The sequence below is a fragment of the Pan paniscus genome, chromosome 8, assembly GCF_029289425.2.
Source record: "Pan paniscus chromosome 8, NHGRI_mPanPan1-v2.0_pri, whole genome shotgun sequence".
NCBI lineage: Eukaryota > Metazoa > Chordata > Mammalia > Primates > Hominidae > Pan > Pan paniscus.
The window spans coordinates 111,602,369-111,617,497 of NC_073257.2; the positions used below are offsets into that span (position 1 = coordinate 111,602,369).

Below are 15,129 nucleotides of genomic sequence, written 5' to 3' on the forward strand. Positions count from 1 at the left end.
TAAAACGAAGGCATGGATCTGATACTAAGAAATAGGTGACAAGTGGGACTGGGGCTTCAAGTCTTAAAGAAATGACTTTTGTGTGTGTGCAGATTTAGAAAGGAACACGGTTATGGAAAGCAACACTGGTACGGAATGCATACTTGCAAGCAACAAATTAGATTTACATATAGCAGGCCGGGCACGGTGGCTGACGCCTGTAATCCCAGCACTTTGGGAAGCCAAGGCGGGTGGATCACCTGAGGTCAGGAGTTTAGGACCAGTCTGGCCAACATGGTGAAACCCCATCTCTACTAAAAATACAAAAATTAGCTGGGCAGGGTGGGCAGGCACCTCTAACCCTGCTACTCAGGAGGCTGAGGCAGGAGAATCGCTTGAACCTGGGAGGCAGAAGTTGCAGTGAGCCAAGATCGCACCACTGCATTCCAGCCTGGGTGACAGAGTGAGACCCCATCTCAAAAAAAAAAAAAATAGTAATTACACATAGCAATATAATGGCTCTTCAAGATGAATCTTAGTGCTTGGTAAAAATGGAAGAAACTGTGAGACAATGGCATTTAAAACATTTTAAATAATCCTGAATGCCTAATATATTTTTTTGTACAACTCACAAAGTTATGTACATTCACAAAGTTGTGCAGCCACCACTATTGAATTCCAGAACATTTCATCGCCCCAAAAAGAAACCCCCCCCTATATTCACTCCCCACTCATTTCCCATTAGCAGTCACTCCTCATTCTCTCCTCTCCCTACCCCTGACAACTATTCATCTACTTTCTCTCTCCAGTGGATTTGCCTATTCCGGACATTTTGTATAAATGAAATCATACAATATGTGGTGTTTTACGTCTGGCTTCTTTTACTTAGCAAAATGTTTTCAAGGTTCAGCCATCTCGTGGTATGGGTATTTCATTCCTTTTTATGGCTGAACAGCATTCCATTGTATGACCAACCATGCTGTATTTTGTTTATCCATTTATCAGCTGATGAACATTTCAGTGGTTTTCCCTTTTTGGCTATTATGCACAGTGCTGCTGTGAACATTCATATACACATTTTTCTATGTACATAAGTTTTTTTTTTTTTTTTTTTTTGAGATGGGGTTTCACTCTTGTCACTCAGGCTGGAGTGCCATGGCACGATCTCGGCTCACTGCAACCTCTGCCTCCCAGGTTCAAGCGATTCTCCTACCTCAGCCTCCTGAGTAGCTGGGATTACAGGCACCCACCACCATGCCTGGCTAATTTTTGTATTTTTAGTAGAGACGGAGTTTCACCATGTTGGCCAGGCTGGTCTCGAACTCCTGGCCTCAAGTGATCCACCCTCCTTGGCCTCCCAAAGTGCTGGGATTATAGGCATGAGCCACCATGCCCACCCCAGTTTTTGGATCTCTTGGTATATACCTTGGAGTGAAATTGCAGGGCACAATGGTATTTTCACAAATTAAAAAGAAATACATTCAAAACAAGAATCCTCATTTTATAATAATACATATATACAAAAATTATACATAACACATTAGAATGGTTGCCCATGGCAGAGAGTGGAATGAGATTAAGTATGAAGATAAAAGAGAATAAATAAATAAAGCAAAAGAGAGGCTTTGCCATGATAATGTGGAATGAGCTGAGGAATATGATTAATTCAGCCTCTGCCCTTGAGGTTCAAGAAAATATATAGCACCTTTTCATTGGCAGTACAATAAAATTGAACTTTCCCAATCCCCAAACCTGTCACAAGGAACCTTAGGGCTTCTTGGATAATGTTAGAAAAGGCCACAGAACTGGGCACGGTGGCTCACACCTGTAATCCCAGCACTTTGGGAGGCTGAGAAGGGCTGATCATGAGGTCAAGAGATCGAGAACATCCTGGCCAACATGGTGAAACCCGTCTCCACTAAAAATACAAAAATTAGCTGGGCATGGTGGCACGCGCCTGTAGTCCCAACTACTCAGGAGGCTGAGGCAGCAGAATTGCTTGAACCTGGGAGGCGGAGGTTGCAGTGAGCCGAGAGCATGCCACTGCACTCCAGTCTGGTGACACAGTGAGACTCTGTCTCAAAAAAAAAAGAAAAGAAAAAGAAAAGGCCACAGAATAGATCTTATGATGATCCACAGAGTTCCTTAAATTTATTTTTATTAAAGGATTTTTTCCTATTAAAATAACACATTCCCATTGTGGGGAATTGGAAAATACAGAAAAATACATGTGAGAAAATGATATCTGTAGTAATTCTACCTCCTATATAACTACAGATAGTGTTTTGGGTTTCTAATTTCATATTTAGTTTTTAATTTAGTGTCTAATTTGTACCTTTTAGTGCAGTCTTGTCATTTTGTGTCTTTGTTTAAAATAATGCTATGAGGATGAAAGAATGCTTAAGATGTTTTAAAGAGTAGTCATAGAAATGAAGCCTCGTGTATTAGCAATGTCATAGCTTTCTAGAAGGCAACCAAAACTAAAATTCCCTTTTTCTCTTGGTATTGTATTATAGGAAGAAGCTGCCAAGATCCTGCTGGCTGAGTTCAACCTGGGCTGTGATGTGCAACACACTGAACACGTGTACAGGGTTTATGTCACAACTTTTCTGGGTTTCGGAGGCAACTTTGCCCGGCAGCGCTACGAAGACCTTGTTCTGAATGAAACTCTTAACAAAAACAGGTACATTTGATATGGGATCTGAGTTTCTGAAATATAATGTCAGGCTGCAGATATTAGGGAGAAATATTCACATCCTCCTAAGACAGATAAGTCCCTGCTTCCTCCTTCTTTCTGACTACCCCTGCCAATGGGGTAGCATCTCTTAAAGACCTCTATTAGCAGTCCCACTCTGGGTGAGGGTGCATTCTGATCTTTGTTATTAGGACTCATAAAGTACAGTAGCTTATTGTGATCTCTTGCTGTTTCCCATATTCAGACCTGACATCATGGGAAAAGGGAGATGAATTAAATTGCCAGTTTAAAATGTACAATATATAGTGTAGCTGCTAGCAGTTCCTTCTGCATGGAAGTGTTCAAGACATATTTGTTGAATTACAGTGCAGTTGCATCTTTTGTGAGAGTTCAGTTCTGTAGTATGTCTAAAAGATAAAAAGCAAGCGTAGTTAAAATTAACTTTTAAAATGGTCTCTCATCAAATTCATAATAGTCAGTTTTTCCTTTAGCATTGGACAGATCACAGATTCTTCATTTGAGTACCAGATGAAGTAGTTAGACCTTAATGTACAAACAGTGGTGGGATTTCTTGTTTCTTTTTTGTTTTTTAAGTCTGTAAAATTATTTATTTTATCATTAAGCACACTGAAGGAAAGCATAAGAGAAAGCAGAGTTCTTTTCCATCATTAAATTTACACAAAATTTTGGAATGAAACCAGTTTAAGTAATGGGGTGATTGATTGTGGTGGCGTAGGTAGGGCAGGGAGGATGGCCAGCAGTGCTGAGGGTCTAGCCTAGGTAACCAGAAGGGTGAGAAACCCAGTCACGGAGAGAAGGACCACAGATGAAAGGGCAGGGCTGATACTAAGCAAACAACACACTTACCTATGTATACTTAACCATTTAGCTACGAACACTAGCTTGAAGAAGTACTGGTATACCCCGTTTGTAATAATTTATCCACAGCAATCAATTATCTTATATTTACAGCATGTTGAAGTAAATATTGTCCCATAAGTCTATTTTGTTTTTGTAAGTCTTAGTCTCTAGGAGTTCAAGGTGCTTTGGGAGAATCCTGGTGCCCTGGATGATTGACTAATGCATTAAAATCAAGTGGTGTGTTTGTATTCTGAAAGTACTCCTAAATCTATACAAACATTGCTTGGGTTGAGGTGCTCAGATGTCTCCTGCAGGCACCATGATGTTTGAAGATCATTTGTTTTGAAAGTTTCACACCAGTTTTGGTTTTCCTTCTTCATTAGCTGCTGTGCTTCCTTTTCCATTTTCTTCTTTTGTTCTACTCCTTTCTTTTCTGTCTGCTGTTTTCTGCTGCCTCCAAACTACTTCTTGCCAGACTGCATCTTCTTCTTCCCATGCGTTGGTATTTTCTTGCCAAGTAGCTAAGTCACCTACATCAGGTGACTGATGAGTAAAAGGCATATCTTGTGTAGCTGCCAGTCTATTAACCTATTTCCTGAGATGGCAAAATGATCATTGTCTCTTCTCAGTAACAATTTTCTGAGTTTTCCTTACAGTTGGTGTCACATCCTTAAAATAGTCGGTTCCAGTTGTTGTAAAGTGTTCTGTTGTACTGCCTCATTCCATTCTCACTCTCGGTCTTTACACCTGTGGGTGCATCCTCATTCTAAGAAGTCCACTCTTCAACATCTGTCTGTTTAGGAACTGATGAATAATTAACTGCAATTGGCAAAGTTACTTGGACCCCAACTTAATTTCTGTCCTTGGACAGATCTTCATACTCATCATTTTGAGGAATGAGAATATGGTTGCTAGGCAAGTATAAACTCGAAATAACTGGACCTGTGTTACGGCCATGGTGGGAATCAAAGCTTTCCAGTCTTCTCCCCACTCAGAGGCTCCAGGCTCTGCAGGTGGCTTCCTGGAGCTGGTGCTGTGCCTGTTCTGTTCCAGCACTGCTCATTCAGAGGCAGGCATGGGCTCCATCACCATTGCCAGCCATTGCACATGGGCCACTGCCGTGGTCTGCTCTTCAGGAATCTCTCCCCACAGCCCTTCCCACCTCACCCCCTACCAGTTGTATTTTTAAACATTAGAATCACACTCCGCACGATAAGGTCCTTGCACTTTTAGGAGGTACGTGGGAATGAAGACCAGATGGAGAACAGCAGATTCACATCTCCAATTTCACTACAGACTAGGAAATACACATGTTGACTAAAACGTCGAACAGAATTGATCACCATATTCCTCTTTTTTCTAAATTTAACTTGCTGAAGTTAAATGTTTATGTGATGAAATTGCACTCCATCCTCGTTTCTAGAGATATCATGAAAACCAGTAGTAAGATATTTCTGATGCACATTGTGTTTCTTAGACTAGGTTGAATACAGGCATGACGTGTTTTTTTGTTTGTTTGTTTTTGTCATTGTGGCAGATTGCTTGGTCAGAAGACAGGTCTGAGTCCCGACAATCCATTTCTGGATCCCTGCCTGCCAGTGGGACTCACAGATGTGGTGGAGAGGAACAGCCAAGTCTTACATGTCCGAGGAAGAGGAGACTGGGTGTCTTGTGGGGCAATGCTGAGCCCCCTGCTGGCTCGCTCCAACACCAGCCAGGCCTCACTCAATGGCATCTATCAGTCGCCTATTGACTTCAACAACAGCGAGTTCTACGGCTTCTCTGAGTTTTTTTATTGTACAGAGGATGTGTTGCGTATTGGTGGCCGCTACCATGGGCCAACATTTGCCAAGGCTGCTCAGGTAAATTATTAATGATAAACATGGCTTATGCTGGCAGCAGCCATTTATTGAATGCCTCACTCTGTGCCAGGTGCTGTGCAAAGGGCTTTGCATACAGAATCTCACTTGTTCTTTGCAGGAGCCCTTTGAACACTCATTTTACAGATGAGGAAGTGGACAGAGAACTTAAGGATCTAGCTATGCTGTACTGCCTTCTAATTAACTAAATTTATTTTCCATGGATGTCATACCACCCAAATTATTACCCAGGCATAAAATTTTTGTGTTGGCTAATGGTTTTTCTTCCAACTTTCCAATAGTCTTGTTTAATGTTTATGCCCAAGAAATGTCACCTCCAGTATTTTTCCTCTTGCTAGCTATTCTCTGTTGTAATGTGCTTTTGGAGATGATATCACCCAGAGGGGCAAGCCCATCTTTCTTTTGGTTTGAGGTATTAAGAGGCAGAGTGGTATGGGGTCCCTGGGAATATTAGATGTTGTAAAAAGCAATGATGGTGGAAGTTTGTTTAGATTTAAAATAGAGGAGTAAAAATTCACTCTGAGCATATATAGGACTTAAGCATCATATAAGTTTAAATCATTGGTACCTGGACAGATGAAAGTTTAGCCAGCTTTCTATCATTTTCTGCTTTATTTAGGGCCATCTCTTTGAATTGTTGCGTGTCTCTATCTTTTTCATCAGAGAAACGAATGGGAGAATCTGTCCTCATATTTCTTTTTTTCTTGAGATGGGGTCTCGCTCTGTAGCCCAGGCTGGAGTGCATTGGCATGATCTCAGCTCACTGCAACCTCTGCCTTCCGGGTTCAAGTGATTCTCCTGCCTCAGCCTCCCGAGTAGCTGGGATTACAGATGCCCACCACCATGCCTGGCTAATTTTTGTTATTTTTAATAGAGATGGGGTTTTGCCATGTTGGCCAGGCTGGTTTGGAACTCCTGGCCTCAGGTGATCTGCCCGCCTTGGCCCCCCAAAGTGCTGAGATTACAGGCGTGAGTCACCGTACCCAGCCTCTCCTCATATTTCCCTCCCTCCCTCCCTTCCCTCCTTCTTCCCTGCCTACCTTTCTCTTTCTTTCTTACAATTCTCTAGGGTTCTCTTAGTGTAAGGCTTCCAGCAGAATAATATCTGCAGTATCTGTACTATTCTGCTCCCAAAAGACAGTCCTTAAGAAATACTGTGGGACACCTGGTTTGTATTTGCTCCTTTCTCTCCAGCCTCCAGGACGACCTTCATGCTCCCTTTTTTTCTGGAGCCCAGAGCTCCCTAACTATCCATGGCCTGACTCTTTCTCTTATCTCAAAACTTCTTCAAATTCTATTCCCTTGAACACCAAAAGGCTCAAGTTATTGGGCTTAACATATTATCTTTTCCACGTAAAAGCGATTTTTTTCCCTTACCTTTTTAACTTTGACTCAAACGTTATCTTCCCAGAGCCACCTTCTGGGACCACTCTATCCAAAATGACAACGCTCCCCATATTACCTGTTGCCCTTTCCTGCTTTATTTTCCCCTGAGCATTTATGTTATCCAACGTACCGTGTGTGTGTGTGTGTGTGTGTGTGTGTGTGTGTGTGTGTGTGTGTGTGTGTGTGTGTTTATTGTCTGTCTCCTACCACTAGAATGTAAGCTTCCTGAGGACAGGAATTTTTGTCTGTTTTATTTACTGCATGATTCCCTGGCATCTAGAACAGCACCTGGCACATAGCAGACATTCAGTAAATGTTAGTTTACTGAACAAACCAAAAGGAATGATTATTTTGGTGAGAATTACAACACCGAGGGAGGCCAATGACAGGTTTCTAACCATCCTCTTCCATCTGCTCTCCCTGCTCATGTCAGTCCTATGTGGAGTAGAATGAAACTATCTTTGTCTTTTGACGTTGCTATTTGTTAGTCCTAACCTCAGCCCCTCTGAAGCCTAAGAGGCTCAGAAGCCACATCAAGCTGGCTTGGTGCTAGACATGGGATGACGGGAATAAACAGGGGTATGACGCAGTGTTTAGTGAATGAACACACCATTTCTGTTTTCCTTTGTCAGCTGGTAGCCCACAAGTAACTTTAGAAATGGAACAGCTGTGACTGTGGGGAAGGTAGAGAGTTTGCCTTCAAATTCATGTTGCACTATTTCTCTGTGGTTGATCCAGGATTACTGTGGCATGACTTGGTCGGTACTAACTCAGAGATTCAAGAATGGCCTCTTTTCATCACATGCAGATGAGCATCGACTCAAGTAAGTTACTTCCCTTTCCTCCTTAGATGTGGACTTAAAATCTAGATGGCAGATTATAATGGAGAGTGAGCAATAATGCAGATTAGATTTCATGTTGAGGGAGCATTTGATTATTCCAGACTTGATTTTCTCAGGGATAGGGGCCAAAATAGTGAGCCTATTATAGCAAAGCCAGAAGAAATCAGTGGTTACCAAACAGAGTTCTCATCAAGTGATTTGACAACAAAAGTGATTTTTTTTTTTTTTTGAGACAGAGTCTCACTTTGTTGCCCAGGCTGGAGTGCAGTGGCATGATCTTAGCTCACTGCAACCTCCGCCTCCTGGGTTCCAGCGATTCTCCTGCCTCAGCCCCCCAAGTAGCTGGGACTATAGGCACGTGCCACCATGCCTGGCCAATTTTTGTATCTTTTTTGTAGAGACGGGGTTTCGCAATGTTGCCAGGCTGGTCTTGAACTCCTGAGCTCAAGTGATCCGCCTGCCTCGCCCTCCCAGAGTGCTAGGATTACAGGTATGAGCCACTGGGCCCGGCCAAAAGTGATTTTTTTTTTAACTTTGTATTATAGGTAATATCAAACATATAGAAAAGTAGAGAGAATAGCAACATAAACCCTCATGTAACTATCACACAGCTTCAACAAATAACATTTTGCCAGTATGGTTCATTGGTCCTTTCATTTTTAAATGTTTTAGTTAAAAATTGTTTAAAATTGCCGGGCATGGTGGCTCACACCTGTAATCCTAGCGCTTTGGGAGGCTGAGGTGGGTGGATCACCTGAGTTCAGGAGTTCAAGACCAGCCTGGCCAACATGGCGAAACCCCCTCTCCACTAAAAATACAAAAATTAGCAGGGTTTGGTGGCAGGTGCCTGTAATCCCAGCTACTCGGGAGGCCGAGGCAGGGAGAATTGCTTGAACCCAGGAGGTGGAGGTTGTAGTGAGCTGAGATCGCGCCACTGCACTCCAGCGTGGGTGACAGAGTGAGACTCTGTCTCAAAAAAAAAAAAAATTGTTTTAACATAAACAAAACTAGAATAGTGTAATCAACTCCTGTGTACCTGTCACCCTGCTTTCCTACTAACATTTATCAGCTCCTGGCCCATCTTGTTTTTATCTGTTTTCCCATCCACAATCCCCCTCTTACTTCAACTGGGTTGTTTTGAAGCTAATCCCAAACATCATATAATTACATTTGCAGATATTTTAATATGCTCTCTGAAGATAGGGACTCTTAAAAAAAAGAAAAAGAAAAACACAGCCACAGTATCATTATTGCCTTTGTGGTAAACACAAGATAAGTAGGCTGACTTAGAAATAACCCACTTAGAGGTGAGGAAGGTGAAGCGGGAGGAGGTAGGTCTTTTAATAACTTGTGGGAATACGGAGTGGCTTATTGCAAAGGAAAGTATTAGAATTCTTTTCTCTTTTTTTAAAATTTAATTATTTTTGTCACACAGATATCAGTGTTTTAAATCGGCTTGGATGTACCAAGTCTTACATGAAGGATTCCACTTTCCCTATGACTACCCAAACCTGCGGACAGCCCAGCTGGTGTATGACCGAGAGGTTCAGTGGACGCTGGGAGCCATTCTATATAAAACACGATTCTTACCACTCAGGTAAAGTAAGACTGACCAATCTGGTATCTTGAGCTCAGAGGATATCAGTTGATGCCTCAGAATCGGTTTCTTTCTTTTTTTTTTTTAACCAGCTTAGAATAGGTCTTAAGTGACCTTCCTCTCTACCCCCTCACAAAAACAAACTCCTTTACTTCCATGTGAGCCACTGTTACTACCAGGCATGCTCGAACAGAAAGAAGGTTGAGCATTACTGGTCTGGAGTCTCAGCTTTGCTGTTTCAGAAATCCAGCTTTATTTGTTTACTCACAACAAACCAGTCTTTAGGACTGAGCTCTTACTAATCACTTCCAAGATACTGACAAGCTAAAATGTCATTCTTGGGTTACCCTGGAAAACACATCTGACTAAAGAACAGGGGTAGGATGTCTAGAGCAATCTTTCATAACATACAGAGGCACTCCAGACATTGTGTCATTGACTTAGAAGGCTTTTTGGTGGGTCAGAATTAGAATAAAGGACGTGAGATGTTTTTAGTGGGGCTACTTTCATCAAACTCTGGTAGCCTGATGCCTTACTTTTATGTACTGTCAGATATTTGGGACAATTTTTAGGTACTCTGTACCCTGGACTATTTCAGATAAACTCAGATGAATTTTGTATCTTTGATGTCTGTTCCTCTAAACTCAATACCGTCAGCAGCCAGGCAGGCGACAGAAGTGAGGGAAGTGGGCTAGGTGGGGGTTGCCCACAACTGGAGCATGTATCCCAGTTAATGGGCTGGTTACTGTCACGCACAAGCACTGTCCCAGCATTTGCCAGTTCTCATCTGTCCAGAAAAGTCAGAAATCCATATTTTTTATGAAGTCTTTCAGTTTAGAGATTCGCATTCCAGAAGAACACTGCAGGTCAAACCAGACAAAACTAGATCTGGATCTGGACTGCTGAAGAGTGGCTTCTGTTCTAGCCAGGTGGACCATTACACTTGGTTTTCATATCGCCTTATTTTTATCTGACTGTAATACAGTTGATCAGGTAACAGCTTTATTTAGATATATCCTAGATCCTAAGGAAACATAGTACCTTTATTTTTTTTTTTTTTTTTGAGACAGGGTCTTGCTCTGTTGCCCAGGCTGAGTGTGGTGGCAGTGCCGTGTTCTTAGCTCACTGCAACCTTGAACTCCTGGGCTCAAGTGATTCTCCTGCCTCAGCCTTCTGAGTAGCTGGGAATACAGGTGCTCGCCACCATGCCCAGCTAATTTTTTGATTTTTCTTTTGCAGAGATGGGGTCTTGTTATGTTGACCAGGCTGGTTTTGAACTCCTGACTTCAAGCAATTCTCCTGGCCTGGCCTCCCAAAGTGCTTTGATTACAAGCATGTGCCACTGCACTTGGCTGCACAGCAACTTTAAAAAAAGGATTTAGACACACTCTGATTTCTTTATTGGATTCAGGGGATACCCTATTCTCATTAGTACTGTATTTATAAGCCATATTTTAAGACTTATGTTACAGGTGATCAATCTAGCCTTTCTGTTCATTGTTTGGGATTCAATTTCAAAGGCCTTCCCATCTTGGCTTAGATTCTGGAGGGTGTAAGCCTGGAGGTCCCTTCTGGAGGCCGTGGGAAGGAAGACACAGAAGGGCTCCTGGGGCGGGGGATGTTCTTCAGCTTTGCCTGCTCTGTGGAGCTGGTGTCATAAAATGTTTACGTGGATGGAATAAATGTGATAACACTACTGGGCCTTTCAAATCAGTAAATGTCTCCCTCTGAAACTTAACAGTTTTTTCCACCTACAAATTCTTAATTCTTCCCTAGGGATCTTCGGCAGGAAGGTGTCCGACAAGCCCATGGTAGCTGGTTCCGTCTCTCCTTTGTATACAACCACTATCTCTTCTTTGCCTGTATCCTGGTGGTGCTACTGGCCATCGTCCTATACCTTCTGCGGCTACGCCGAATTCACCACCGACAAACACGAGCCTCAGCTCCATTGGACTTGCTGTGGCTTGAAGAGGTGGTGCCCATGATGGGAGTACAGGTGGGGCCGTGAGGCTGGACCAGGACTAGAGAAGCTTGAGCACCCCCGAGTTGCTGCTCATTGAATTCCTCCACTTTCTTATATAGCCTCAGATGCTGTGATGTCTGACCTTGTGGATATTTGCCCTTGGAATTTCTACTTTACTTTCTACCGTAATTCCTTCTCCGTACCCAGGTCTTCTCTGAGAGAAGCTATAATTTAATCTGTGAGGAACTAAATGACAGGAGATTGGTGCTAATACGGGGGACCAAGCTTTGTTCAAGTGAAGCAGGCTTCGACTCCTTCTGAGAGGTCTGGTGTGTTCCTAGAATCTCACCTTTTCTTCCCTTGCTAAAGCATGAAGTTTGGCATTTGGCACACTGGAAGCCTGGTTGAAATGAAACTTGTAGCATCTGATACAAAGCCAGAGACATTCTAGCAAGTGCAGCAGCCCCTTCTTTCTCTGTAACAGAGATATCATTTATGTGGAGATCCACAGCCTTTAACAGGGATCCAAGATCTTTGCAGTTCAATCGACCACATAGGAATTTCCAGGCACCAAAATGATATAACTTCCTTGCTTACTTGACAAAGAAGCCATCATGGGTGTGATCCAAGATCCCTGTCGTAGTGTTGATGATGTTAGTACATGATTTTAAAGGTTAGAACCCCTTCTAAATGAATGGTCTGTGGAAGATTTTAGTATCTTATCTGATGCCTGGTATGACGAGGATAGAAAATTTTTCCATTTTTATGTGCCTCACAGGCCGTTTGGGCATTAATTTTGCTTTTTGAGCCTTAAGTGTGTTAGTAGGATGGAGAAACTGTGATGGGGACTGGGAACCTGGATTTGTCTGATTTTAGGTCACTGTTCCCTGGGCCTGTTTTTGTGAGCCTTTACACAGGAAGATACAAAGAGAGTTCTTTCATTTCACTGCTAAAATCAGTATGTAGTTTGGGGAATGTATTTGGGTTGTTTTTAAAGAAAAGGGGAACAGAATCAGGAGAGTGGGCAAAGGCAATAAAATCAAAGTTCTTATTAATTATTTCTGAGAAATAGAAGTTTCTCAATTTCTGACTCTTGGAATGTCTGAAAGGGAGCAAATTTGGAATAGATCAATCTGTTAATAAGCCATCTGGCAACTTTCAGAACCTCTATTAAGAGACTGCTGAGTCACAAACAGCACTTCCATTAATGAAGCGAGAGGAAAAGCCATAATAATTACATCTTCACCCACTACCCTTCCAGAGCTTTGCTTCTCCTCCACATTTAGCCATTAAATTGCATGAGGATTTCTCTTCATCAGGGTCCGCATGGAATCTTTCTTATATTTTACCCTTTCCTACATGTAGCCTTGAATGTCCTTTCCACGAATATGCTCCCACGGCTGGGAGCATTTTCTTTTCTTTTCGTCACCTTTGATTTCTGGGATTAGATTAATAGGGGGGAATGTCCCTGGCTTTAAAGAAAACAAAAGTAGAATTCTTCAAAAATAAATTTCATGCTGGGAACAGAAAGGAACTAAATGCTTCATAAAACAGGGAAAAAGAAATTAAGATCATCCTAGAAATAAACTAAGATAAAAATAAGTATACTGACCCTTGGTTGGTAGATAAAAAGATGACCAGTCTTGTATTGTTTTAAAATTAGATAAACATGGATTAAGCATGCAAAGACTCTGTTCCTTTTTTTTTTTTTCTTGGAGACAAGGCCTCACGCTGTCACCCAGGCTGGAGTGCAGTTGTGCAACATCATGGCTCACCGCAGCCTCAACCTCCTGGGCTCAAACAGTCCTCCCAACTCAGACTCCAGAGTAGCTAGGACTACAGGTGTGCGCCACCACACTCAGCTAATTTTTTATTTTATTTTTTTAGAGATGGAGCCTATGTTGTCCAGGCTGGTCTCAAACTCTTGGGCTCAAGCAATCCTCCCGCCTCAGCCTCCCAAAGTGCTGGGATTACAGGCATGAGCTACTGCACCTGCCCTCTGTTTCGTTTGGAAATCTCTTAACCTTTCATTAGGGTTTCTTTCATAGCAATTTCCTTTGGTTTTTAAGACTTCTACATTGCTTTGATTTTCTTTTATTATCTGTGCTCCGTGAACCTTATGAATGCTGCTTAAAAATAATGTCAAAATATGTTTTAGCTGCCTACTCAGGTAACGTTTTCTTTTGCTCTCATCTTGGTTTCCATATATTGTTTTTGGTTTTTTTGTGAGATCTAATCAATGATCTAGTCAGAAGCTACTTCACTGGCTAACAGTGATCATGTTCATGTGCTAAAAATGAACTTGAATCAGGGAAGTAGTGGTTGGTCCAGTTTGAAAGCTCTTATTAGTATTCTTCATCCTGGCTGTAATAATAGCCATTATTTGTTATGCCTTTGTTATGTAGCAGACACTCTTAAGGATTTTATGTGTATTATTCAAATTGCTATTACTGTTCTTTTTATAGTTGAGAATCTCAGGATACCTACATTTATCACTTTTTCAATATATATGTATTTCTTATTCTTATTTTGTCTTGGAGTATTTAATGTGTTATTTCCTGTTCATTACTTTGATATTATGGGATCTAGGCCATGAGCAAGGTCTCCAGGAGTTCCACAGTACTGAAGGAAAATTTTGTCATATCCCTCAGAAGAACTGAATATTTATTATTGGTATGGGCTCCTTTGTTTATTCTCTTCTCCCAATTAATAGATTTTAAATGAAATCTTATTAGCTAGAAACAAAAGCCACTTACTCCTTGCTGAGGGCCAATTACTTAAATATATTTCTTCCTTATAATAAAATAATTTGCTTCTAGGAGCAGAAATCTATCTTGCCATACCCTTTGGTTTTTAAAGATTTCTCTTCTATTTGCATTTCTGCACTTTGGTGGTTCTCCCATGAAGATAATTATGGTGTCATAAAATTCACATTCCACTGGTTCCTTTGAATCTTACCAACCACTCTTGTTAACAGAGACAATGAACCTGAACTGTTTTAGGACTCTTGTTATTACTGAGACAGGTCACACACGTCAAAATAGGAGTCCGCGGCTTGTAGTGATGCTTTTTAGTCTTGTGATAGCACAATCCATCACTTTCCCCAAAATTCTTGTCATAAGAACGTAATGAAAAATATGTAAAATACCCATTTATGTGGCATTTCATTCACTTAAGTTGCAGTTAACTCTAAGCCAAATTATACCATTTTTTCTCTCTGTACTTTAGCTCCTTGAATTTCCTTAATCTGGGAAACTTTTGTTCCCACACCAAGGAACAAATTCAGGGGGTACAAGTGCAGGTTTGTTACATGAGTATATTGAGTGATGCTGAGGTTTGGGGTACAGATCCCATCACCAGGTGGTGAGCATAGTACCTAACAGATAGTTCTTTAATCCATGCCCTCCTCTCTCCCTCCCTGCTCTAGTAGTCCACAGTGTCTATTCTGGTCTGGGAAATTTTCATCACTTTCCACCAATCTTCTATTTATTCTCCAAATGTCTTCCAAAGTATCCTGCCCCACCCCCTCCTCATCCTAAGAGATTCCTTTAACTTCAAGATCATATCCAGTGATTGCTGAAAAATGTCTGCCATGCACTTGCTAAGCTAGTGTTTTTAGGCATTAACATTTATTATCACATCCATATTTATATTTTTGAAATAATTTATACTTCTCACTGGTATCATCTAAACAGATGCTTCTCACAGTTTTATGTTTTGTTTTTTGTCAGGGATGAAAGACAAGTGAGTGGTATCACTTAAGGGAAAGAACAGTAGGCTTAACGAATAGCAGACCTGGATTCTAGTTCTGGCTTTGTCATTTACTAGCTCTGGTACCCCAGGCCAGTCACTTACCATCTCTGGTTCGGTTCTCATCTATCAAACAAAGAGGCTAGACAAGATTAGAAACTAAAGGCAGAAGACAA

The 15,129-nt window shown here is 41.6% G+C and overlaps 1 protein-coding gene and 1 pseudogene across 2 annotated transcripts in view; one reads left to right on the forward strand and one right to left on the reverse strand.

Annotated features, from left to right (window-relative positions):
• ENTPD7 (ectonucleoside triphosphate diphosphohydrolase 7) overlaps window positions 1-12,890 on the forward strand; it is a 46,909-nt gene extending 34,019 nt beyond the window's left edge. For both annotated transcript variants that reach the window (XM_003825457.6, XM_063607851.1), the window contains exons 9-13: window positions 2,496-2,662; window positions 5,073-5,397; window positions 7,540-7,625; window positions 9,079-9,240; window positions 11,017-12,890. In XM_003825457.6, coding sequence (XP_003825505.1) covers window positions 2,496-2,662; window positions 5,073-5,397; window positions 7,540-7,625; window positions 9,079-9,240; window positions 11,017-11,248 — 972 coding nt within the window. In that variant the 3' untranslated portion in view covers window positions 11,249-12,890. The remainder of the gene's footprint in view (window positions 1-2,495; window positions 2,663-5,072; window positions 5,398-7,539; window positions 7,626-9,078; window positions 9,241-11,016) is intronic.
• LOC106635191 (receptor-binding cancer antigen expressed on SiSo cells-like) lies at window positions 3,804-4,881 on the reverse strand (annotated as a pseudogene).
• Window positions 12,891-15,129: the final 2,239 nt, after the last annotated feature.